At 65.4% G+C, this 23069-nt stretch overlaps 4 protein-coding genes across 6 annotated transcripts; 2 read left to right on the plus strand and 2 right to left on the minus strand.

The window, feature by feature from the left end:
• Positions 1-29: 29 nt before the first annotated feature.
• Positions 30-4015, minus strand: ZBTB45 (zinc finger and BTB domain containing 45). The gene is made up of 3 exons (XM_074810282.1): positions 3975-4015; positions 2042-3057; positions 30-691 (listed from the first exon to the last, which is right to left on the minus strand). The coding sequence occupies exons 2-3, from the start codon at positions 3024-3026 to the stop codon at positions 336-338; spliced, it is 1341 nt and encodes a 446-aa protein (XP_074666383.1). The 5' UTR covers positions 3027-3057; positions 3975-4015; the 3' UTR covers positions 30-335.
• A 273-nt stretch (positions 4016-4288) lies between these two features.
• MYH14 (myosin heavy chain 14) lies at positions 4289-11310 on the plus strand. Its single transcript, XM_074810320.1, has 14 exons — positions 4289-4412; positions 4677-4966; positions 5742-5810; positions 5915-6050; positions 6261-6331; positions 6806-6856; positions 7290-7451; positions 7611-7739; positions 8062-8162; positions 8491-8587; positions 9088-9284; positions 9717-9825; positions 10122-10294; positions 10933-11310. The coding sequence occupies exons 1-14, from the start codon at positions 4289-4291 to the stop codon at positions 11198-11200; spliced, it is 1977 nt and encodes a 658-aa protein (XP_074666421.1). The 3' UTR covers positions 11201-11310.
• Positions 11311-12082: 772 nt separating this feature from the next.
• THAP7 (THAP domain containing 7) lies at positions 12083-18023 on the plus strand. 3 transcript variants are annotated; one of them, XR_012621258.1, is made up of 6 exons: positions 12083-12143; positions 12727-12806; positions 13296-13451; positions 14127-14267; positions 14344-14945; positions 17889-18023. XR_012621258.1 is itself a non-coding variant. In XM_074810285.1 (5 exons), the coding sequence occupies exons 2-5, from the start codon at positions 12727-12729 to the stop codon at positions 14882-14884; spliced, it is 918 nt and encodes a 305-aa protein (XP_074666386.1). In that variant the 5' UTR covers positions 12083-12143; the 3' UTR covers positions 14885-15261. The 3 variants fall into 3 exon arrangements, 2 of the variants coding, with proteins under 2 accessions (XP_074666386.1, XP_074666387.1); XM_074810285.1 differs by lacking the exon at positions 17889-18023 and having other exon boundaries at positions 14344-15261; XM_074810286.1 differs by lacking the exons at positions 12083-12143; positions 17889-18023 and adding an exon at positions 12253-12433 and having other exon boundaries at positions 14344-15261.
• SLC27A5 (solute carrier family 27 member 5) lies at positions 15691-22854 on the minus strand. Its single transcript, XM_074810312.1, is given in 11 exon segments — positions 15691-15779; positions 15782-15866; positions 16293-16416; positions 17285-17386; positions 17480-17678; positions 17909-17999; positions 18729-18923; positions 19011-19135; positions 19737-19895; positions 20407-20616; positions 21840-22854. Coding segments are annotated over 11 exon segments (1872 nt in total). The 5' UTR covers positions 22333-22854.
• Between the last annotated feature and the right edge of the window lie 215 nt (positions 22855-23069).

Here is a 23069-nt window from a genome sequence, read left to right on the forward strand (position 1 = left end):
GAAAGAAATCGCAATAACGGCACTAAAACGGTCCTTAGAACCCACATGTTGATTTTCACCACCTGCTGGTGCCATCGAGTCTGTTTGGCCGCCCCCACCACCGCGGTCTGGGGGGATGGAAACCACATCGCTGGGAGGGGACAAGTGGGACAGACCCCATCTCCCTCCGTCTGTCCATCCAGGGCATCAAATCCATGGCTGGGGGGGGTCAAAGTCCTCCAGGTTTCACCCCAGGGTGCTCAAACAGCCCCGAAGGCTTGTCCATGGGCGCAGGGGACCCCCAAAGCCACTCCCGAGGCAGTTTGGGGGTGACAGAGACCCCCCCTGGGGCACCCTCACGCTGTGTGAGCGGGGCCGGCACCCGCAGCCTCGGTGACTGGCCACGTTGCCAGTCCAGCTTCAGGTGGTGGTGGCCCTGGCGGTGGCCCCGGCGGTGGCACGGGGTGGGTGGCAGCAGCATGGCGCTCGAGGAGAGTACGGTGGGAGAAGCCCTTGGTGCAGAGGCGGCACTGGAAGCGCTCGGGGCGGTGGGTGCGCATGTGGACGTTGAGGGAGCTCTTCTGGGTGAAGCGTTTGCAGCAGACGCCGCACTGGAAGGCACGGACGCCCGTGTGGGTCACCATGTGCTTCAGCAGGTAGTCACGGAGTGAGAAGGAGCGCCAGCAGATGGAGCACTGGTGGGGCTTCTCGCCTACAGAGAGACAAACGTGGGTCAACACGGATCAATACGGGTCAACACGGACCAACGTGGGTCAACACGGATTGATATGGGTCAACACGGATCAATGTGGTTCAACACGGATTGATACGGGTCAACACGGATCAACGTGGGTCAACATGGATTGATACGGGTCAACGTGGATCGATACAGGTCAATGTGGACCAGTGCAGGTCAACATGGATCAATACAGATCAACATGGATCAATGTGGGTCAACACAGATCGATAGAGGTCAGCACGGATCAACATGGGTCAACATGGATTGATATGGGTCAATGTGGATCAGTGTGGGTCAACACAGATCGATACGGGTCAACATGGACCGACATGGGTCAATGAAGACTAACACACATGGCTCAACACATGTCAGCACAGGTCAACATGGGTCAACAGCTCAACACAGATCAACATGGCTCAGCGTGGATTCACAGGTGAACATGTATTAACATGGGTTAACAGATCAACACGGGTCAACAGGGAGCGATGGAGGAGTCTGGGCCGCGCTGGAGGGAAGTTAGTGCAGGCAGGAGAGTGCCAGGACGAAGACAAGGCCAGCAAAATAGGGCTGGCAAAACCACACAAGGGAGCAGAGAAGTGAGAAACAGCTGTGGTCAGCGAAAGCACACGAGTCTGAGCAGAACAGGGTACGAGACAGGGGAGTTTTTGGCAAGTTTTGGGCTTTACATGCTAATTGCAATTAACCAACGCAAATGCTTGTAGAGGCACGTGAACAGCGCGTGCGGATAACCTGCAGCCTGTTAGAAGATAGATGAGCGCGTGTACGGAACTGAGCGGAATATAAATGTAACCAGGATGGGAAATAAACGGACGATCTGATCACCACGTTGGCCTTGTGTCGTTCCTGTTCCCGCACGGAGAAATAAGGACCCCGGCTACTGGTGACCCCGACAGAGCAACACAGATCACCACGGGTCACCAGATTAACAAAACAACATGGATCAGGCCAACATGGGTCAACGTGGGTGAACACAGAATGACATGGGACATCGTGGATCAACACAGGTCTACATGGGTCAGAATGGAGTGATGGGTCAACATGGGCCAACACTGGTCAACGTGGGTCAACATGGGTCAAGGGGGATCAACAGCCACACGGGTCAACATGGATTAACATGGGTCACCCCGGCCTGACACGGGTCAACGCTGATCACACGGAGCAACACAGCAACGTGTCAACACGGACTGACACGGAGCGACACGGGTCAACACAGGGACACCCCCGTCCCCCTCCCAGTGTCCCCGTTCCCCCCCCGTCCCCCTCCACCCACCCCCGCCCCGTGTCCCCGCCCCGTCCCCTCACCCGAGTGGATGAACATGTGTTTGGTGTAGTTCTTGCGGGAGCTGAAGGTCTTCTGGCAGTGGCCGCACTGGTAGGAGGGCTCGGGGCAGCGCGAGGGGCCGGGCTGGGGGGCCTCAGGGGCCGGAGGGGCGCCCCCCGCGCTCAGACCCCCCTCCGCGCCCCCCTCGTAGAGCGGCGGCGGCGCGAAGCCGAACCCGCCGCCCCCCGTCACCGCCTTGGCCCCGAACGCCGGCACCCGGCCCGGCGCCTCCAGGCCGCAGTCGGGCCCGAACTTGGCCGCGTCCTCGCCGGGCCAGGGTGGCAGGAAGGCGTCGGCGAAGACCTCGGGGGCGCCGAAAAACGGGGGCTCCTCGGCGGCGAAGGGCGGCGGGGCGAAGCCTTCCTCCCCGGCGGTGGCGCCCCCTCCTTCCTCCTCGTCCTCCTCTTCCTCCTCCTTGACCGGCAGCTGCAGGCGCAGCGGCTGGCGCTGCTTGCGGCTGTGGCAGCTCGGCGCCGGCTCGGCCGGGCCGAAACGGGCGTCGGGCTCCGGCGGCGGCGGCTTGTGGCGGGGGTCGGCGGGCGCCGGGGCGGGGTCGGGGCGCGGCGGGCGGGCGGGGGGCAGCGCCTTGGGCCCGCGGCTCTGGGAGATGATCTGGGTGCACTCGTCGATGACCGTCTTGATCTGGAGGATGGAGGCGGCCGTGAGGATCTGCAGCGCCTCCGACTGCGCCACCACCAGGCACCCGCTGTACATGAACTCCACCAGCTGCCGCACGGCCCCGCTGGGCACCACGGGCGGCACCTCGATGGCCGAGTGGCCCAGCAGCAGCTTGTCGTGGAAGAAGGGGCTGCCGGCGGCCAGGACGCAGCGGTGCGCCCGCAGCGTGGCCTCGCGGATGCGCACCGTCACGTCGCAGAAGTGGCCGCCCAGGCGCTGCCCGTTGAGCGTCTCCAGCAGCGATCGGCTGAAGTTCTGCAGGTGGATGTAGTGCACGGCCTCCGCCATGGCCGCGCGTCGCCGGCGAGCCCGGGGGCACCTGAGGGGGGAGCAGCGGGGTTGGGGGACGTCGTGTGGGGTGGCACCAGGGTTGGGGACATCGGCGTGGGGCGGAGGAGACACCGCGAGCTGGGGACGCCTTCTGGGATGTCACGAGGGGCTGGGGACAGCACTGAGGACATCTCAGGGGGTTAAGGACACGGCTGGGGACATCAGCGTGGGGTGAGGACACCAGGAGCTGGGGACGCGTTATGGGATGTCACCAGGGTCCGGGGACATCAACATGGTGAGGAGAAGCCACTGGGGTGTCACGAGGAGCTGAGGACATCAATGTGGGGGGAGAAGCCACCAGGGCATCACCAGGATCTGGGGACATCATATGCGGTGTCACCAGGGCTGGGGACCTCAATGTGGGGTGGAGAAGCCACCAGGATCTGGGGACATCATGTGGTGTGTCACTAGGGGTTGGGGACATCACTGAGGACATCTCCAGGGGGTCAAGGACACAGCTGGGGACATCAATGTGGGGTGGAGAAGCCATAAGGGCAGCACCAGGGTCTGGGGACATCAACGTGGTGAGGAGAAGCCACCGGGGTGTCATGAGGAGCTGGGGACACGTCACGGGATGTCACCAGGGCTGGGGCCACCCTTGAGAGCAACTCCAGGGGCCAAGGACACGGCTGGGGACATCGACACGGGGGGAGAGGCCGCGGTGGCGCCGCCAGGGGCTGGGGACACCCCGCGTGACGTCACCGGGGTCCCTGCGGGAGCTGCCGGGGCTGGGAGCGCCCTGCGGGGCCGGGGACACCTCCCGGGGCGTCACCGGGGAGTGACGACACCGCGGGGACAGCCCCACCCCCCCCCGCGGCCCCAGGCGTCCGCCCCTCCCCCACCCCCACCCAAAAAAAAAAAAAAGGAAAAAGGGTCCCGGCGTGCGGGGGGCGGGGCCGCACTCACCTCCGGCACCGCCGCCGGCCCCGACACCCGGAAGCGCCTCCGCCGCCGCTTCCGGCAGCGCGTGACGTCACTTCCTGTAGTGCGTGACGTCACTTGCGGGGGGGGCGGTGAGTCCCCACACACACACACCATAGAGACGGGGCTGGCGGCGGGCAGAGCGGCCCCAGGGACCCCGATAGCGCCGCGATCCCCTACAGACCCCCCTGCAGACTCCAGCGGGGTCCATAGGGGTCGCCACGGGGCCGTCATCCCCTGTAGATCTCCACAGGGATCCCCGTACGGTCTGGACTCCCTGTCAATCGCCTTGGGATGATATGGGGACCCCTATAGGAATCCCTCTAGGGCCAGGATCCCATATAGACGCCCCCCCAGGGATCCCCATAGGGCTGGCGTCCCCTGTGGGGATCTCTGTGGGCCCTGGGATCCCCTATAGACCCCGTAGGGCCCCCCGGCCCCTGTAGCACCCCCATAGGGGCAGTTGTTCTGCTGGTGACATCACAGGGAGCGTGGTGGCACCTCCTGCTCTGCCCGTGATGTCACCTCACGCCCCGTCCGGCGGTGACGTCACTCCCTTGCCCAGCGGTGGCCTCGCGGCTCGGGCGGGGCCTGTCCCCACCCTGGTGAGTTGATGGTGTCACTTCCTGGGCCCTTGGTGACATCGGGGGTCGGCCGGGTCAGGAGCCCTCCCGCTTCTTGCCGCAGGGGACGTCCCCTCCTGGCCCTTCTCACGCTACTGTCTGCCACTGACATTGAGTCGCTGCGGTGACAAGCGGCGTCCTCAGGGTCGGGGCTGGCGCTGGCGCTGTGTGACACCTCTGCTGGGGACATGGACAGGGGGATCGAGGCGCCCTCAGCACGTCCCCACCGACCCCGAGCTGGGTGTGCGGGGACACGCCGAGGGAAGGATCCGGCCGGAGGGACCTGGGCAGGCTGGGGAGGGGCCACGGGCCAACCTCATGGAGTTCAACAAGGCCAAGGGCAAGGTCCTGCCCGTGAGTCGGGGCAATCCCCGGCACAAACCCAGCCTGGGCACGGAGGGGATGGGGAGCAGCCCCAAGGAGAAGGACTTGGGGGTGTTGGGGGGGTGGAAAACTGCCTGTGAGCCAGCAACGTGTGCTCACAGCCCAGAAAGCCACCCGTGTGCTGGGCTGCACCCAGAGCAGTGTGGGCAGCAGGGTGAGTGGGGGGATTCTCCCCATCTGCTCCGCTCTGTGAGACCCCCCTGCAGTGCTGGGTCCAACTCTGGGGGCACCAACAGCAGAAGGACACGGACCTGCTCGAGCGGGGCCTCCTCTGGCCCCGCGGATGCTCAGGGGGCTGGAGCACCCCCCTGTGAGGACAGGCTGAGAGAGTTGGGGGGCTTCAGCTGGAGGAGAGAAGGCTCCAGGGAGACCTTAGAGCGGCCTCCCAGGACTGAAAGGGGCTACAGGAAAGGGGGGAGGCTCGTGATCGGGGTGGGGGAGGGATAGGACGAGGGGTGATTCGTTTAAACTGACAGAGGGGAGATTTAGATGAGAGCTAAGGCAAAAATTCTCCCCTGTGAGGGGGGTGAGGCCCTGGCACAGGTTGCCCAGAGAAGCTGTGGCCGCCCCCTCCCTGGAAGGGCTCAAGGCCAGGTTGGACGGGGCTTTGGGCAACCTGGGCTAGCGGAAGGTGGCCCTGCCCGGGGCAGAGTGTGTCACCGGATGGGCTTTGAGGTCCCTCCCTGCCCAAACCCTCCCGTGACTCCGCAATCAGAGGTGACATCGCTGCGGTTCCCGCCATCAGGGGACACCCCGACACCTACGTCCCTTCGGGGGTGCCCCGGGGAGGGGCCGGCACACCTGGGTCCCTCGGGCAAGGGCGGGTGGCGATGCCCGAGGGTTGGGGCTGGTGGAGCTGAACTGATCTCCCCAGACATCTCTGGGTGCCCCGGGGGGGTGGGGGGGGTGGGGCGGTAGAGCCTGGGGGGAGGAGGTGCCCGACGCCTGGGTCCCTCCCGTGCCGCCGGCGCGGGTGGCACAGGGAGCGCCCGGCCACCGGTCACTCGAGTCCCACGGTCCCGGGTTTGGCATCACAGGGACGGACCCGCCGCAGGTGAGGGCGCCCCTACCCGCCCCCCGCTCTCTGCAAGGTCTATCAGGAGACCCCGGCGTCTGGGCACCCCCCACCCCATCTACCCCCCCCAAAGGGATCCAGGTGTCCAAGTGCATCCCGAGCTGTCGGGGGGACCCGGGCGCCCACCCAGGCTGCCGCTGCTTGGGGGGGGATATTGTGGGGTCTCCCCGGGGCTCTCTGTTGTTCCAGGGCCCCCCCCAGTTTGTGCCATGGTGGACGAGGGGGATGGGGGACAATGTGGCCCCACCAGGCTGGTGCAGGTGAGTGGGACCCAGGGGTCTGGGGGGGACCCAGGGGTCTGGGGGGGCACCCAGGGGTCTGGGGAAGCCTCAGCCCCAATGGGGGGACCCACGGGTCTGGAGGAGGGGGGGATCCAGGCATTTTGGGGAGCCCCCACCCAGGGGACACAGGTGTTCGGGCTCCCTGCCCGCCCCAACACCCCCCCCGCCTTGGCTGGGGGACCCAGGCGTCCGCGCGCCCCTTCCCCCGGCCCCACTGGCCCCCGGCCAGACCCTGGACTGGAATTAGGGCACGGGGCGGGGAAAGGGATCTCAGGCGGCCGGAGCCCTCGCTCCCCTCCCCCCAACCCTGGGAAGGGACCCACGCGGCTGGACACCCCCCCCGCCCCCCCAAACTGCTCCCCCCGCGAGGGGACCCAGGTGTGTGTCCCCCCACCCATGGGACTCTGAGGTGGGACCCCCGGACATCTGGGTCCCCTCCCCACCCCCCCCCAGGCACAGCACCGCCGGGACCTGGAGGAGGAGCTCCGTGACCTCAGCAACCAGGTGGGTGGGGTCTGGCTGGGAGGGGCGTGGCCAGCACCTGTCAGTAACAGCCTAGCCCCTCCCCTTTCCATGGGGCAGGACGTGGTGGGGTGGGGCATGGGGCTGCCCATCATCCCAATGGGCAGGGCATGGGGCTGTCTATCACCCTGGTGGGTGGGACATGGAGCTGTCCATCACCCTGGTGGGTGGGGCATGAGGCTGTCCTTCACCCTGGTGGGTGGGACATGGAGCTGTCCATCACCCTGGTGGGTGGGATATGGGGCTGTCCATCACTGTGGTGGGTGGGGCATGGACCTGTCCATCACCCTCGAGGTGTCCATCACCATGGGGGTGGAGCATGTGGCTGTCAGTCATCCTTGAGGGGGAGCCTGGGACTGTCACCGGGAGGCGGGGCCTGGGGCTGTCACTCCCAGTCTGTTCTTGCCCCTGGTAGGTGGCAGCGCTCGGGCGGAGCCTGGCGGAGGAGCGGGGGCGGAGCCTGGCCGCCGGTGGGGCCCTGCGGGCACTGGAGATAGCAGTGGGCGGAGCCCAGGCCCGGGTGGGCGGAGCCTGTCGGGCTCGAGACCGGGCCTGTGAGCGGCTGCGCCAGCAGCAGGTGGGTGGGGCCTGAGGGGGGGCGGAGCATCCAGCGGCATCAGTCAGGGCAGGAGGCGGGGCTGGGGTCAGAGGGGGCGTGGCCTGGGAAGGAAGCAGGTCCTTGGGCAGGGGTGGGGCCTGCTGGGTGGGTGTGGCCCTGATGCAGCCCCGCCCCCAGGAGGCGGGACATCTGCTGTGGGTGGAGCTGACGGCCGCACGCGCTGCCCGGGCGGGGGCGGAGCTCCGGGCGCAGGAGGCGGAGTCACGATGCCGCACCAGGGAGGCGGAGCTGGAGCAGCTGCGGCAGGTGGGTGGGGCCAGAGCGAGGGGCGGGGCCAGGGGAGGGATGGGGTGGGGCTATTGGACACATTGGCAGGGATCAAGCTCCGAGGAGCGGGGCAAGGGGATATGGGCAGGGCTAAGGTATATGGGCGGGGCTAGGGACATGGGCGGGGCTAGGGGATATGGGCAGGGCTAAGGGATATGGGCAGGGCTAAGGGATATGGGCAGGGCTAGGGACATGGGCGGGGCTAGGGGATGTGGGCAGGGCTAAGGGATATGGGCGGGACTAGGGGATATGGGCAGGGCTAAGGGATATGGGCGGGGCCTCCCGGGCTGTGTCCCCCCAGGCGGTGGCGGCGGCCCAGCGCGCCCGGCGGCAGGCGGAGCAGCAGCGCCAGGACATGGACATGGACGTGGCTGCCCACGCGCCCCCCACCCCCAGCCCCACGTGAGTGCCCGCCCCCCGGCCACGCCCACAGACCCATAGATGTCCTCTATAGGCCCCCCCAGTGTGTCCCCTATAGACTCCTCGGTACAGTCCATGTAACCCCCACACTGTGTCCCCTATAGTCCCCAGGGTGTGTCCCCTAGAGCCCCCACACTGTGTCCCCTAGAGCCCCCACAGTGCAGCCCCTATACCCCCCAGGGTGTGTCCCCTATAGTCCCCACAGCACAGCCCCCTCTAGCCCCCCACAGCATGTCCCCTATAGCCCCTCCCCACCGTCCCCGTGCCCCTCGGCATCCCCCCGCAGCCCCTATAGCACCTATGGGTGCAGGGGGGGCCGGGACCCCGGGACGCTGGAGGCGGCGCTGGCGGAGCTGCGGGAGCACAACCGGGCGCTGCAGCAGCGGCTGCTCCAGCGGCAGAGCCAGGTCAGCGGCGCCTATGGGGGATGTGGGGGGGGACCTATGGGGGCACGTGTGGGGGATGTATGGGGGGCATGGGGGCACCGATGGGAGGACCGAGGGCAGCTGGAGGGAGATTGGGGGGGCGGGGAGCACACACATATGGCAGGATGTATAGGGGGTATATGGGGGACGGGGGAGGAGCCTATGGGGGCATCCGGGTGGGGCACCTATGGGGTGGACATGGGGGCACAAGGGGAGAACGTACAGGGGTTTGCGGGGGGGCAGATGTGAGGGGTATAAGGGGCCCCTATGGGAGACGTAAGGGCGGATGTATGGGGCACCTATGGGGGTGTGTGGGTGATGTGGGGAGGGCATGGGGCACCTGTGGGGGATGTGGGGTGCCTGTGGGAGCTGTGGGTGCACCTATGGGTGCCCTGGGGGTGCCCTGGGGATGCTCTCTGGGCGCCCTGGGGGTGCCTCCGGGCCAGGCGCTGACCCCCCGCGGGTGCCGCCATCGGGTGCAGGTGGAGGAGCTGCGGCGGGCGCTGGCGGGGGCGCGGGCGCAGGCGCGGGAGGCGGCGGGGGCCAGGACCCGGCTGGAGCAGGAGCAGCGGGTGCTGCGGGGGCGGCTGCAGCACTTCGGGGTGTCCCCAGGCCCCACCGAGGCCACCCTGCGTGCCCGCTGCCTCCACCTCCAGGAGCTCCTGAGCCGCGAGGCCGGGTGAGCTGGGGGACAGGGCGCTCTTGGTTGGCCCTGGGGTGGCCCCAGTATGGTCCAGCATAGTCCCGGGGTGGTCCCAGGTGACCCAGGGTGGACTTGGATGGCCCCAGAGTGACCCAGGGGTCTGGGGTGGCCCCAGCGTTGCCCGAGATGGTCGCAGGTTGGCCCAGACAGGTCCCATGGTTGTGGGTGGCCCCAGGGTGGCCAGGGTGGTCCCTGAATGTCCCCCAGTGCCCCTAAGGTGGTCCAAGGTAGCCCTTGGGTGGCTGAAGGTGGTCCTTGGGTGGCCTGGGGTGGCCCAAGATGGCCCCAGGATGTCCCAGGGTGGCTCAGGGTGGTCCAAGGTGGCCCTGGGGTAGACGAGGGAGTCCCAGGTTTGTCCCAGTGTCCCTGGTGTCCCCAGTGGGTGACGCGGGGTGCCCGTGGGTGCAGGGCGCGGGCGGCGCTGGGCCGGGCAGCGCGGGCAGCGGGATGGCGCCTGCGGGTGCTGCTGGTGGAGGCGGAGGAGCAGCGGCTGCGGGGGGAGCGCTACCGCCTGCAGGTGGGTGACACTGGGGGGGACACCGCGGGGGGGACGGGACATCACACGAGTGGCTCCCACGGGTGCCCTGGCCGAGGTGGGGGAGGGCAGCATGGACACGGGTCACCCCACGTCACCCCGTGTCACCCCATAGCCTCTGCGTCCACCCGCATCCCCCACGTCCCCGTGTCTCTCTGTGTCCCTTGTGTCACCTGTCCCCCATGTCCCCACGCCCCTGTCCCTATCCCCCCCCAATGCCCCGTGTCCCCACACCCCCTGTGCCGTGTCCCCACGCCCCGTGTCCCGTGTCCCCGCAGGCGCAGGCCAGCGAGGCGTCGGGGCGAGCGCTGGGGGAGCGCGTGGCCGCGGTGGCTGCCGGGACGGCCCGTGAGCAGGCCCAGGGCCACCGCCTGCGCCGGGCGCTGGAGGCCGTCGGGGACGGGGCCGCGGCCACCGCGCGACACGTGGCCGCCCTGCGGGCTCGCCTCAGGTGGGCCCCTGCACCACCCCGTGGTCTCCCTATAGCCCCTGTGGGCCTTCAGAGCTCTCGGCAGTGCCCTACGGGCCCCTATAGCACCCTATAGACCCCTGCAGCCTCCCTAGAGCCCCCCCGTACCTCCCTCTGGGCCCCTATAGCACCCCATGGCTTCCTGTAGATGACCTATAGCTCTCCCATGGCCTCCCTGGGCCCCTGTAGCTCCCTCTGGGCCCCTATAGCACCCTATAGCTTGCTATAGATGACTTATAGCTCTCCTATAGGCACCCCAAGGGCCCCTGTACCCCCCCCCATTACACCTTATAGTCCCCCTATACCCCCCTCCCCCGTAGGTCCCTCTGCAACCCCTTGTGGGCCCCACAGGTACCTGTAGCCCCCCCCCAGCACCCTATAGCCCCGTCTGTGCCCCTATAGCCCCCCCAGCACCCTACAGCCCTTCACTGCCGCGCTCCAGCCCCATCATAGTGCCCGTAGAGGGCCCCATAGTCCCCCCTATAGCCCCTACAGGCCCCTACAGACCCTCTGGGGCCCTATAGACCCTATGGATCTGGGAGGGGCTGTGTGGGGCCGGGGGGTTATGGGGCAGTGGGGGGCTCTAGGGGCCACCCTGAATCCTCCCGGGCTGCCCCCAGGTGCGACCCGCTGACGCTGTCCCGCACGGTGCGGCGGATGCTGCGGGGGGAGGACGAGGACGAGGACAGCGAGGACAGCGAGGACAGCGGGTCCCCACCCTGGAGCCTCGGGGAGCTCCTCGAAACTGCCCATGGCTCATGGGGGGGTCTCGAAACTGCCCCCAAGGAGCCCCACCAAAAAGCTGCTGGTCCTGGGGGGGGCCTGGAAACTGCCCCCAGCCCAGAGGGGAGCCTTGAAACTGCCCCAAATATGGGGGGGGCTCCTTGAAACTGCCGCCAGTCTGGGGGCGACCCTCAAAATCGCCCCTGGGGACCAGATCTGAAAGTGCTTTTGGGCCTGAGGAGCCCCTAGAAACTGTCCCCAGGGACACCCCTCCCTGTAGCAGTAGGGGTGGGGCTTATTCGGGGGCAGGGCTTTGTGGGGGTGGGGCTTCGTGGGGGTGGGGCTTGTCCATATTCATTAAAGTGCCTTTAAGATGGATCCGTCCCTGAGTGGCCCTGAGGGACCTGGGGGGGGGGGGTGTGTGTGTTTCAAAACACCCTCAGAGCCCATATTGAGGGGGAATGTTGAAACTCTCCCCAAAACACTATTGAGGGGGGCCTTGAAAAGCTCCCCAAGCTTTCTTTTGGGGGGACCCCACTCTCCTAAACCACATTTTGGGGAGGGTCTCAAAATACTCCTGAGCCCCAGGTTTGGGGGACCTTGAAACGCTCCAAAACCCTGTCGAGGGGACCTCGAAACCCTCTTTACCCCAATTAAGGTGGGGGGGAGTCTCAGCCCCCCCCCAGCCCCTGATACAGTGGCCCTGTGTGGAGGGGGCCTTGAAACACCCCAAAACCTGGCGGAGGGGGGGGGGCCTTGAAACGCTCGCGGTGGGTGGCGGGGCTCGCGCGGCTAATAGGAAGGGGCGGGGCTCGCCTGGCCAATGAGAGTGCAGTATGCAAATACGACGAGGGTGAGGAGGCAGGGGAGGACGCTCCGCCCACCGCTGCGGCGCAGCCAATGAGGAAAGAGGGGCAGGGCGAGGTGCGTGGTAGCCACGCCCCCTCGGCGGGGCGCAGCCAATGAAGGAAGGAAGGGGCGGGGCTTACCGGCGCTGGGCGGGGAGGGGGGGGGGGGGTGTGTCGCGTTCTCGCGAGGTTTGGGGGGTCCCGCGGAGTCTCGCGCGGGCGGGGGGGGGCGGCCGCGGTGGCGGGATGGGAGCGCCGAGGTGAGGCCGCGCCGGGCCGGGGGAGCGGGACCGGCCCCGGGAACCGGCCCCCGGAACCGGCCCCGGGGGGGGGACGGGAGGGAGAGTCCGGCCCCGGCCCCGCCCCTTCCGGCCCCCCCGCCCCCCCCCCTTGGCAACCGCGGCCCCCGCGAGCGGCCCTTGGCAGCGGCCCCGGGGCGCCCGGACTCTTCCCGACGTGTCCCCTCCGTCCCCAGTCCCGGGGGGGGTCGGGGCCCCCCGTCACCTCATGGCGCGGGGCGGGGCCGCCCGGGGGTTTCCGGGGGGCACCGGTGGGTGTGGGGGGGCCCGGGGGGGCCTGGGGCAGCCGGGGGGTCTCTGTGGGGCTCGGGGGGGGACCCGGGGTCTGGGGTGTCTCGGGGGGAGGGGCCGGCTTGGGGGAACGCGGGGATGTGGGGGGGCGGGGGGTGGGTCATGGGGGGCCTCTGGGGCTGGCGGGGGGGGCACACGGATTTGGGGGTGGGGGCTGGTTGGGGGGACGGCACAGGGGGGAGCCGCGATCAGGTGGAGTTTTGGGGGGTTCCCGTGGAAGAATCTTCTCACTCCCCTCTTCCTCCCCCCCCAGATGCCCCGTCACTGCTCCGCCGCCGGCTGCTGCACCCGCGACACGCGGGAGACCCGCGACCGAGGCATCTCCTTCCACCGGTGGGTGCCCCCGCGCCCCTCGGCGGGGGGGGAGCCCCCGTTCGCCTCTTCCCTGCCCCCCCCGAGCGCTTTCACTGTTTCTGCCGTGAGATGATTTTATTTGGGTGTTTTTTCACCTCTTTCACGCTTCATTTGCCACCGCCAATTTCTAGCAATGGTTTGGCCCAGATGTGTCCCCCCCTTTAGCAATGGCCCATCCCAGGTGTCCCCCCCCCATATCAGTGTGTGTCCCCCCGTTTAGCAATGGCCCCTCCCAGGCATGGCCCCGCCCTTAGCAATGATCTGGACGAGCTGGGGTGCCCCCTCCTTGCCCAACTCCCCATTTCAGGGATGGTTCAGCCCCATCCCCTTTAACGGGGCCTCCCTGGACCGTTCCATTTTCGGGGGGCGGGGGGGTGCAGCCCCTCACCCCTGCAGAAAACGGGTTGGGGGGCGATTGGAGGCCGCAGCCCCACAGCTGACTCGTGTGTGTCCCCCCCGCCCCCCCAGGCTGCCCAAGAAGGACAACCCACGGCGGGCGCTGTGGCTGGAGAACAGCCAGCGGCGGGACGCGAGCGGGGAGGGCCGCTGGGACCCGGCCTCCAAGTACATCTACTTCTGCTCCCAGCACTTCGAGAAGAGCTGCTTCGAGATAGTCGGCTTCAGGTACGGCGTGTCCCCCCGCCGCGGAGAGGGAGCAGCCTGATGCACAACGTGCCCCCCCTTTGGTTTCAAAGGGATTTCTCCAGACTGGGTTCTGCCCGTCCCCTGCTGGGAGTGGAAATGGTTTGCTCTGACTGGCCCCCCCTGGCCTCAGTTTCCCAGCTGGGGGGTCCCCAGGACTTTGGGGGTTATGGATCACCCTGCCAAGGCTTTTGGGGACACCCCCCCACATACTCCCCAGTGCTTTTTCAGTGCCTACAAACCTTCCCCTGGAGCTTTGGGGCACCCCAGGGACCGCCCCCCTCCCCCCCTCCAAGGTCTTGGGGCCACCCCAGGGACCTGGGGGTTGTGGGGTGCCCCCAAGGGCTTTTGGACACACACCCCCCCATTCTATTTCCCCTCAGGGCTTTAGGGGACCCAAGAGACCTTGCAGGCTGTGGGAACCCCCCCCAAGGCATTTTGGGGACCCCCTAAGGCTTTTGAGTTTCCCCAAAGTCTTCCCCAGAGCTTGTGGGGACCCCTCAGAGCTGCAGAGACCCCCAGAGACTTCCGCGGGTTTGGGGACACCCCGGGGACACTGACAGACATGGGGCACCTTGGGGATCCCCCGCCCCCCAGGCCTGTGGGGGCCCCCCAAGTGCCCCACGCCACCCACTGACCCCCCCCGACCCCCCACAGTGGCTACCACCGTCTCAAGGAAGGGGCCGTGCCCACCGTCTTCGAGTCGGCCTCCCCCAAACCCCCCCGGGCCACCAAGCCGAAGCCCCCCACGCCCGAGAGTGACACCCCAAAGCCCCCTCGGGCCACCAGGAGGTGGAGGTGAGTCCCAGGGCGTGGGGGTGATGTCGGGTGCTGCTGGGTCCCCCCCAATTTAATCTGTTCTTCCCCTGTGCAGGCAGGACCCCACCCCTTCCCCACCGGACCCCCCCTTCACTGCCGACGTCTCCTGCTTCCCCGGGGAGGGCGAAGACCCCGGTGCCCCCCCTGCCGGCGACCACGGGGGTGTCCCAGCCCTTCCTGGCCCCTCGGGTGCCCGCGGTCCCCTCCCGGACAGCCTTTTGGTGGCCACAGGGGACGAGGAAGCCACGGCTACCCCAGCTCTCCCCGAGGGTGACCCCCCGGCCCCCCCCCGCCCCGTCTCCCCCTCCCTGTACATGCTGCGGCTGCCGCCACCGGCCGGGGCCTACATCCAGAGCGAGCACAGCTACCAGGTGGGCAGCGCCCTGCTCTGGAAGCGCCGCGCCGAGGCCGCCCTCGACGCCCTCGACAAGGCTCAGCGGCAGCTCCAGGCCTGCAAGCGGCGGGAACAGCGGCTGCGGCTGCGTGTGGGGGAGCTGCAGCGTGAGCGGCGCGGCCCCCCCGAGGCTCGCCGGCCCCCCAAGGAGCCCCCGGCGCGGCTGGTGGAGCTGCAGCTCCTCGGGGACGGCGCCGAGTGAAGCTTCCCGGCAGAAAAGCGGCTCTGCTCCTCCTCCTCCCCACCCCGGTGCCGCCGGGAAGGTTTGTAAATAAAGATTTCACCTTTTCTATGAAAAACGGAAGAGGGCGGCTCGCCTCTGGGAGCGAGAGGAGCCGGAGAGCGTCCCCGAGCGGGTTTTGCTCAGCGACCCGGCAGAAAGCGGCCGCAGGGAGAAACAAGCTCCTGTTGTGGGGGTTAAAACCCCCCGGCGGGTGCTGGGGAAGGGCGGGGGGGGCTGGGTGTGCGTCGTGGGGGTCTGACATGTACGGGAGAGCCTGGGCTGCCTCCCCCAGCCCGTTTAGGTCACTGATGGCCAGAAAATTAGATTGGGGAGAAATAAATCGGTTTTGTTGCGGATGGGTGAGCTGAAGTGGCTCCACGAGCTGCGGGTGGGAGTGTGAGAGTGTTTTGGCGCTTGATGCGTCTCCAGGGCTGAACCTGAGGCGCTGAGCAGATATTCCCGGCAGAGGGGAGGATTTTGGGCACCATCTGCCCCCTCCAGCAAGGAAAACGAGCGGGTCAGCCCCCAGAAAACGGCCCTCAACGGCCCAGTGCCCGCCTGGACCCAAATAATCAGAATTAAGCCTTTAATTTCCGCAGCCGGCTTGGCCCGGAGGTGCCGGAGCGGGATAGCGAGCACCGAGACCAGCCCGTCACCCTCATCGTGCTCCGACACCGTTAAAAACTCCCCAGAGACAGTGAAAAACGCCCGATTAGCCCCAAATTGGCCTCGCCGGTGGCCCTTAGGCCGTTACTGCCCCAGGAGGCCCCGGCGGGTCCCGGCTCCTACAGGCTGAGCCTCATGTCGCGGATGGCGGCGAAGGTGTCGGGGCTCAGGGGCACGTAGGATTTCTTTGTGTCGTCGCGGAAGAAGAGGGGTCTCGGGTGGCGCCGGGGTCGAAGCCATCCCTCACCAGGTTGCCTTTGCACTGCTTGAAGGTCCCCGTGATCTCCAGAGCGTCCTGCGGAGATCGGCGTGCTCAGAACCGGGGGGGATGGATGGGTGACCCAGAAACGGGGGACCCCGGCGCTGCCAGCACGGGAGGACGCTGCGGGAAACGGGGACGGGGCAGCCGGTGCCGCAGGACCGGGGGGACCCATGTGGGGCCTCGAGACGCCCACAGGAGGCGGATCGGCGCCGTCAGCAGGGTGACCCCGGCGTTGTCACCGATACTGGGGTGACGTCACCCGCTACGAGGGACCAGCACTGTCACCAGTAACGGGGGGACCCCGCACCCTCAGCGGGGCCATCGTGGGAGCTGGGGGGACGCCGACGCAGTCGCTGGAAACCGGCGCTGGCGCCCGAACCGCCCAAGGGACTCACTGGGCAAAAAACCGAAAAGAAACCCCCCCCCCGGAGCCGCCCCGAGGGAGCCGGGAGCGCTGACCTGGATCCGCACGAAGCGGGGAGCGGCGTAGCTGGGCAGCGTCTCCCTGGTGAAGGCGTAGAGGTGCTCGCCCTCGAAGCTGGCCCCGGCCCGCAGGCGGATGGCTGCCATGCCGCACCGGCCCCTCGCACCCTGCAACGGCACCGCGGGGCTCGGGGCTGCTCTGGGGACCCGTCGCGTGCCCAGAGCGACGCTGGACGCTGCTTTTGGGTGGATGTGTCCCCTTTAGCCTTCAGGGAGGCCGCTGGGACCTGATGGAGGCACATCGTGTACCCAAAACGATGCTGGGTGTTTGTTTTGGGTGAAGATTTCCTTTTTTTGCCTCCTTAGTGGCTGCTTGGACCATTACGGTGGCACTTTGTGTGCCCAAAACAGGAACTGACACTTCTGAGTCACCTTTTACTCTTCCTGGTGGCCACTTGGACCATCATGGAGACATGTCAGTTGCCCAGAACACCACCAGATGCTTCTTTTGGGCAACCGAGTCCCATCTTACTTTTCTTGGTGGCTACTTGGACCATGTTGCAAGCCCAGAACAATGCTGGACACTTGGTTTGGGCAGCCAAGGCCTCCACTGACCTTCCTGGTGGCCACTCAGACCTTCACAGGAGCCCACTGTGTGCCAAAGCCGTGCCAGAAACTTATTTTGGGTCAGTAAGTCCTACTTTAGCCGCCTTAGTGGTCCATTACGTGGATGTGTTACTTGCCCCAAACAACACTAGATGTTTCTTTTGGGCAACCCAGTCCTGTCTTCGTCTTCTTGGTGGCTGTTTGGACCCTTGGGGTGGTAATCACGAGCCCAAAACAACACTGGACTCTATTTTGGGTCCTGAAGTGGTCAGGCAGTTGGACTAGATGATCATTGTAGGGCCCTTCCATTCTGCTTTAGGCTTCTCAGTGGCCGCTCGGCGTGTTTGGGGACACATCACATGGCAGAAACATCATCAGATTCTGATTTTGGTCCGACGCGCCCTCCCCGCAGCCCCCGGTACTCACCCGGCACAGACACTCCGTAGACGTTGACCTCCTGGATGAAGTTCACCATGGCAAGAGTGGCCTCCACCTCTGTTGTGGCCACGTTCTCGCCTTTCCAACTAGGACAGAGAAGGGATGAAGCTGTGAGGGGGCGTTTGGGCTGGGAGGGGACGTTGCCCTCGCAGACGTGGGTGTGAGAGCGTCGGAGTTACCGGAAAGTGTCTCCCACTCGGTCCTGGAAGTAGACGAATCGTTCATGGTCAATCATGAGGAGGTCGCCGCTGTTGAAGAAGGCGTCACCTTTGACCAAGACGTCCCTCAAGACCTTCTTCTCTGTCTTCTGGGAATCGCCCGCGTAGCCATCGAAAGGGGTGTTCTTGGTGATTTTGATGACCAGCAGCCCTGTCTCACCTTTGGGGAGGGAAAGGAGGGTTGGAGGCCGGTCAGCAGCGGCCAGCGCTGGGGAATGTCACCTCTGTGCCCCACCAGCGGCTCGGGGATGACATTCCTGTGTCTTTGAGGGGTTTCTGGTAGCTTCCAGCCACCAAGATGATGGTGATAAGGACCAAGAGGTGGCTCTGATGCATCTCAACCCTCTCGTCTGCTCCTCTTTCCTCCCAGAAAGGCTCATCTCTTCTTACCGGGGTGGACTCGGATGCAGAGGCCGCGCTCGTCACGTACAGGTTCGTCCTTCTCCACGTTGTACTTGATCAGCTCAAAGGGAGCGAAAGTCTGGAGGGCAGGAGAGAGACGGAGAGAGAGACCGGTGGGTGGAAGAGAAAGGCGGGATTAAAGCAGCGAGAAGACTTTTCCCTCCAGCGCCAGCGCCAATCTTCTGTTGTTTGTTCATTACAACCCACAGAAACACACCCACCCCACCCACCCCCACCCCAAATCCCAACATTCTGAGCAGCCGCTTGTTTTATATTTAAATATAAAGGAGTTAATCACCCTTCAAATGAGATTTACTCTTAATAGGTTCAACCGGTGACCAAACTCATTGCGGAATCTTTCAAATCAAAGGCCCGAGGGAGAATGCTGAGAGTTGCAACTGTGGGACAAGGGTGGAGAAAACCTGATGTTTGTAGCTTTTGCTCAACACATGGGTGGCTGGGGACTGAAGTGACACCGAAGTGGCCTTTCTCAGGGTCTATAAGATGTCCAGGTCACCATGGACACGCCAAACCTAGACTGAGTCAATGCTGTTGGGTCAATGTTGGCCAACCAGGTGGAGGGAACTCTTTTTGGTTATGAAGAGGGGATCTTGGAGGTTCTGCTTGTGCATCAACCCAGCCTGATGGACGGTGTCGGCTCCCCCAGGAGTCACCATTTGCGTCACCACAAAGAGGGTATCCAGGAGATGCCCCACTCTTGGCGTCAACCCAACTCGAGGTGCAGTATTGATCTCCCCAGGGCAGGGAGAGTTTGCTCCCCCCACCAGCGTCATCATCATCCGTTCACCTTGAGGAACACGTTGTCTCTGCCCACGGCCCCGATCTTGCCGGTGTAGTTGATGAAGCCGGCGTTGCCCTCGGTGGCCCCATAGAACTCCCAGATGGAGACGGGCCCGAAGCGCTGGAGGAATTCCTTCCACACCTCCGCCCGCAGGCCGTTGCCCATGGCCAAGCGCACCCCGTGCTCCCGGTCGTTGTCGCGCTGTGGGGTGACCAAGAACCATCTCAGGGCGCGCCCCACGTCGTCATCTCCCCCCCTGGGGTGGGTTTTGGGCTGGCGGGGACTTACCCGGGGCGTGTTGCAGAGGTAACGCATCAGCTCACCCACGTACTGGATGACGGAGACGTTGTAGTGGCGACAGTCATCCCAGAACTGGGAGGCGGAGAACTTGGCCCGTAGGACGCAGGTGGCTCCTGTGGGGACGCAGCAGGGTGGTGGTTACCCCTCCCCTTTTCGCTCGGGTTTTTCCCTCTTCTCCGTCCGTCCATCCGTCCCCACCAGTGTCTGTCCTGTCCGTTCACCCCCGATCACCCGTTAGCTATGTAGACACGTGTCTCCTCTCCTGTCATCTTTTCATCCGACTCTTTCCTTTTCCATCCCTACGCTTTCTGCCGTCTGTCCGTCCACCCCCCCACTAATCCATTTATCGCTACAGAGATCTCTTCTCTCTTCTTTCCTTTTCTTTTCTCCATCCTCATTTTTCCATCATCCTTCAGTCCACCTCCAGAAAAATTCTGTCCATCTCCTTAAACATCTGTCCATCTCAAACATCTGTCCAGCTCCATAAAACATCCACCTGCCCATCTGCTTAAAACATTCATCTTCAGAAAACATCTGTCCAGCTCCGTAAAACGTCCGTCCATCCATCTAAACTGTCCACTCATCCACCTGTGGACACAGCTCCCTCTTCTTCCCCCTCCCCACATGTTTCTCCCTCCCTCCCTCCATCCCCAACACCTCTCTCTGCCTGTCCTCGCCTGCTGGCCGGGCCACGTGGCCGCCGTGGCTACGTACCGACCTCGAAGCACCCTCCCACCCCGATGAGCAGCCCAGCCGCGTGGTAGAGCGGCAGCGTTGTGTAGACGATGTCATCGGGCCGCAGGCCGCAGAGCCGGCCCAGGTTGGCCACCATCATCAGCTTCGTCTCGGTGATCACCGCTGCCTTGGGCAGCCCTGGGGGGTGGGAGCAGAGGGTGGGAAATGTCCTCCTTGGAAGTTCTCATGTGGGGTGGGAGGTCCTGGGGCTGAGGGGTGGCACGGGAGGGCAAACCCCTTCCCCGGGGGGTGGTGGGTCTCCATCCTTAGAGATCTCCAGACCCCGCTGGGAGGAGCCATGAGGAACCTCAGCCCGATGTGCCTGTGTTGGTCGGGGTGGGATCTGGTTCAGGTTCGGGGTTGGATGAGGGAGGTCCCACCCCCTCCCCGTCCCAACGAGGACAGACCCAGGGACGTGGTGGGTCTCCGTCTTTGGAGACACCCAACCGTCCCCTGGACACGGCCAGGAGGAATCTGACCCAGGTGGCCCCACGCGGGTCAAGGTTGGAGAAAGGCCCCACCAGACCCCTCCAACCTCCCCACGTCACCTGCACGGCCCCCGGCGGGGGGGGACAACCTCCCCCATCGCACCCAACCCCTCCCAGCATCAGACCCTTCAGGTTTGGGGTTCCTGGCCCCAGCGTCTCACCGGTGGTGCCCGAGGTGTAGATGTAGACAGCCTTGGACTTGGCGGTGACACTGGCGCGGTGGTGGGCAGGCAGGGGCTCGTCGGAGGCCGCCTCGATGGCGGGCAGCAGGGCCTCGACGCCCGGCGTGGGGGAGTGGGCGCTCAGGTAGAAGACGCGGGTGCCGTCACGCTGCAGGTCCGGCAGCGCCTCCTCCACGGCGTCCCGGAGCTCTGCGGGGACGGGGGGGACGGGGGGGGACGGGCGCCCCCAGGGACCCGGATGGGTGAGCAGCCAGGAGGGGATCCCACAGCCATGGGGGCACCCGGGTACCCCCAGATGGCCCCTGAGGGCCCCAGGGGGTCCAGCTGCCTCCTGCCCTGATTTCTTTTTTTCCCATTTCCTCCCCCCAAAAATGTGATGCAAAAAAAAAAATAGAAGGACCTTTACCCCCGGGAAGGGGTTGGTGATGATTAACCCGTGGCCTTGGCATGGCCAGCGCACCCCGACACACTCCCCGGGGCGTGGGGGTGTTGCACACGCGTGTGCAAAGGGCTGCACAAGCAGCCGTGACCGCCCCAGCCTGGGGGGGGGGTGGTGTGCCCCAATGGGAACAACCTCTCGCACGCTCGGGGTAAACGGCCCTGACGTGTCTCACACCCACACGCGTGTCACAGGCATGTGCGCAGGAGCATGTAAGAGCACTGACACGCATGTAAATTCATGTACAGGCACTGACAGGCATGCAGACACATGTACAGGAGCTGACACGCGTGTAAATCCATGCACAGACACTGACACGTGTGCAGACACATGTACAGACACTGACACACATGTAGACACATGTACAGACACTGACATGTGTGTAAATCCATGCACACTGACACGTGTGCAGACACATGTACAGACACTGACACACGTGTAGACACATGTACAGACACTGACGTGTGTAAATCCCTGCACGGACACTGACACACATGCAGACATGTGTACAGACACTGACACACGTGTAGACACATGTACAGACACTGACATGTGTGTAAATCCCTGCACGGACACTGACACACATGCAGACATGTGTACAGACACTGACACACATGTAGACACATGCACAGACACCGACACATGTACAGACACTGACACGCGTGTAAATCCATGCACAGACACTGACACACATGCAGACACATGTATGGACACCGACACATGTGTGTAAATCCCTGCAGAGACACCGACACCCGTGCAGACACGTGTACAGACACTGACACACATGTAAGTCCCTGCACAGACACCGACACCCGTGTAGACACGCATGCTGCCGCTGCCACCTGTGCAGACACACGCACACGCGCCGACACTCCCAGACCCCCCCCAGGCCCATCTGCGCCCCGCCAGAGGCAGCGGCGGGGGGGAGGGACCCCTCGGCGCCCCGACCCCCCCCCGGGCGGGGGCCACTCACCGGGGCTGGCGAGGACCAGGGTGGCCCCGGCAGTGGCCAGCGCGTGTCGCAGCGCCTGGCCCCGCACGTTGGTGTTGAGACAGGCCATGGGACAGCCCAGCTTGGCCAGCGCCAGCCAGGCCCAGACGTAGGCGGGTTCGTTGGGGAGGAAAACGGCGACGGCGCGGCCCGGCTGCAGCCCCAAGCGCCGCGACAGCGCCCGGGCCGCGCGGTTACTGCGCCGCTCCACGTCCTCGTAGGTGTGAACCTCGTCCTGGAAGCGCAGCAGCGGCCGGCGGGGCTGGCGACGAGCGTGCTCCTGGAAGATGTCGAGGAGGGTGACGGGGCGGCGGCGGCTCAGCCGCCAGCGGCAACGCGCCGAGGACCAGACCATGGTGGCGAAGGCCACGAAGTCGACGCAGAGCAAGGGGCAGCGGCGAGCGGCCGCCGGCACCAGCAGCAGCAGCAGCAGCAGCAGCCCGGCCGCCGCCGCCACAGCCCCCGGCAGCGCCATGGCCACGGGCGCGGGGCCGCGGCAGCACCCGCTGGGCGCCGCTGGCCAAGGGCCGCCCCACGCGCACCTTGCCCCGGCGCCGGCCCGGCTTTGCCAGGATTAGGGTGGTTTGTTTTCTTTCCTTTTTTTTTTTTTTTTTTTTTTTTCCCCCGGGGTGTGGGTGTGGCACCGCGGAGGCGGCTCACACCCATGAGCTGCCCAGTGCAAACCCCACCCCAGAAACCCGCTCCCTTTCCCCCCGCGATGTTCTTGGCAAACGGCCGCAGCTCCGGCCCCTTCCAACGCTGAAACGCTCCGGCCACCGCGCGCCTCCCCCTCCTGTGCAAACCGACACACAGACGGGGTTTTCCTCCTCGCCAGCAGAGAAACAAAGTTTGCTGTTTAAATCCCCAACCTGGGTGTGAGCACCTGGCAAGCTGCTTCTTGACGGGACAAATCATCCTTCTGCAAATTAATAAAAAAAACCAAAGGAGCCCAGAGGCCCGGTGCAGCCTCGGCGCCGAGCGCGTCACCTTTGCCTCCGATTTGCAACCCCGGGTGTTCACGGGCTCTAAGATTATCACAAGGATCAAACAGGTTTTTTGGCAGCTGCTGTATCGCCCTTTGCTCAAGAAGATTTTGCAATTTTGAGGTCATCGGTTTATCGGGGTTGGTGGCACCGAGGTCAAAGTGCCACCGCGGCGAGGGGACATTGGCCTGGGGTGAGGTAGCGGGACGTCCCCGGCCGTCCCCGCCTT

This window comes from Strix aluco, chromosome 35, assembly GCF_031877795.1.
Source record: "Strix aluco isolate bStrAlu1 chromosome 35, bStrAlu1.hap1, whole genome shotgun sequence".
Classification (NCBI taxonomy): Eukaryota; Metazoa; Chordata; class Aves; order Strigiformes; family Strigidae; genus Strix; species Strix aluco.

What these genes read in the sequence shown, in the direction of transcription:
- ZBTB45 (XM_074810282.1), bottom strand. Translation starts at nt 3,026, where the DNA reads ATGGCGGAGGCCGTGCACTACATCCACCTGCAGAACTTCAGCCGATCG. An exon ending in ACACATGTTCATCCACTCGG is followed by an intron (nt 692 to 2,041) that starts GTGAGGGGACGG and finishes GTCTCTCTGTAG; the next exon opens with GCGAGAAGCCCCACCAGTGC.
- MYH14 (XM_074810320.1), top strand. Translation starts at nt 4,289, where the DNA reads ATGGGGACCCCTATAGGAATCCCTCTAGGGCCAGGATCCCATATAGAC. An exon ending in CAGGGACGGACCCGCCGCAG is followed by an intron (nt 6,051 to 6,260) that starts GTGAGGGCGCCC and finishes CTGTTGTTCCAG; the next exon opens with GGCCCCCCCCAGTTTGTGCC. An exon ending in TGCTCCAGCGGCAGAGCCAG is followed by an intron (nt 8,588 to 9,087) that starts GTCAGCGGCGCC and finishes CATCGGGTGCAG; the next exon opens with GTGGAGGAGCTGCGGCGGGC.
- THAP7 (XM_074810285.1), top strand. Translation starts at nt 12,727, where the DNA reads ATGCCCCGTCACTGCTCCGCCGCCGGCTGCTGCACCCGCGACACGCGG. An exon ending in CGAGGCATCTCCTTCCACCG is followed by an intron (nt 12,807 to 13,295) that starts GTGGGTGCCCCC and finishes CCGCCCCCCCAG; the next exon opens with GCTGCCCAAGAAGGACAACC. An exon ending in TTCGAGATAGTCGGCTTCAG is followed by an intron (nt 13,452 to 14,126) that starts GTACGGCGTGTC and finishes GACCCCCCACAG; the next exon opens with TGGCTACCACCGTCTCAAGG.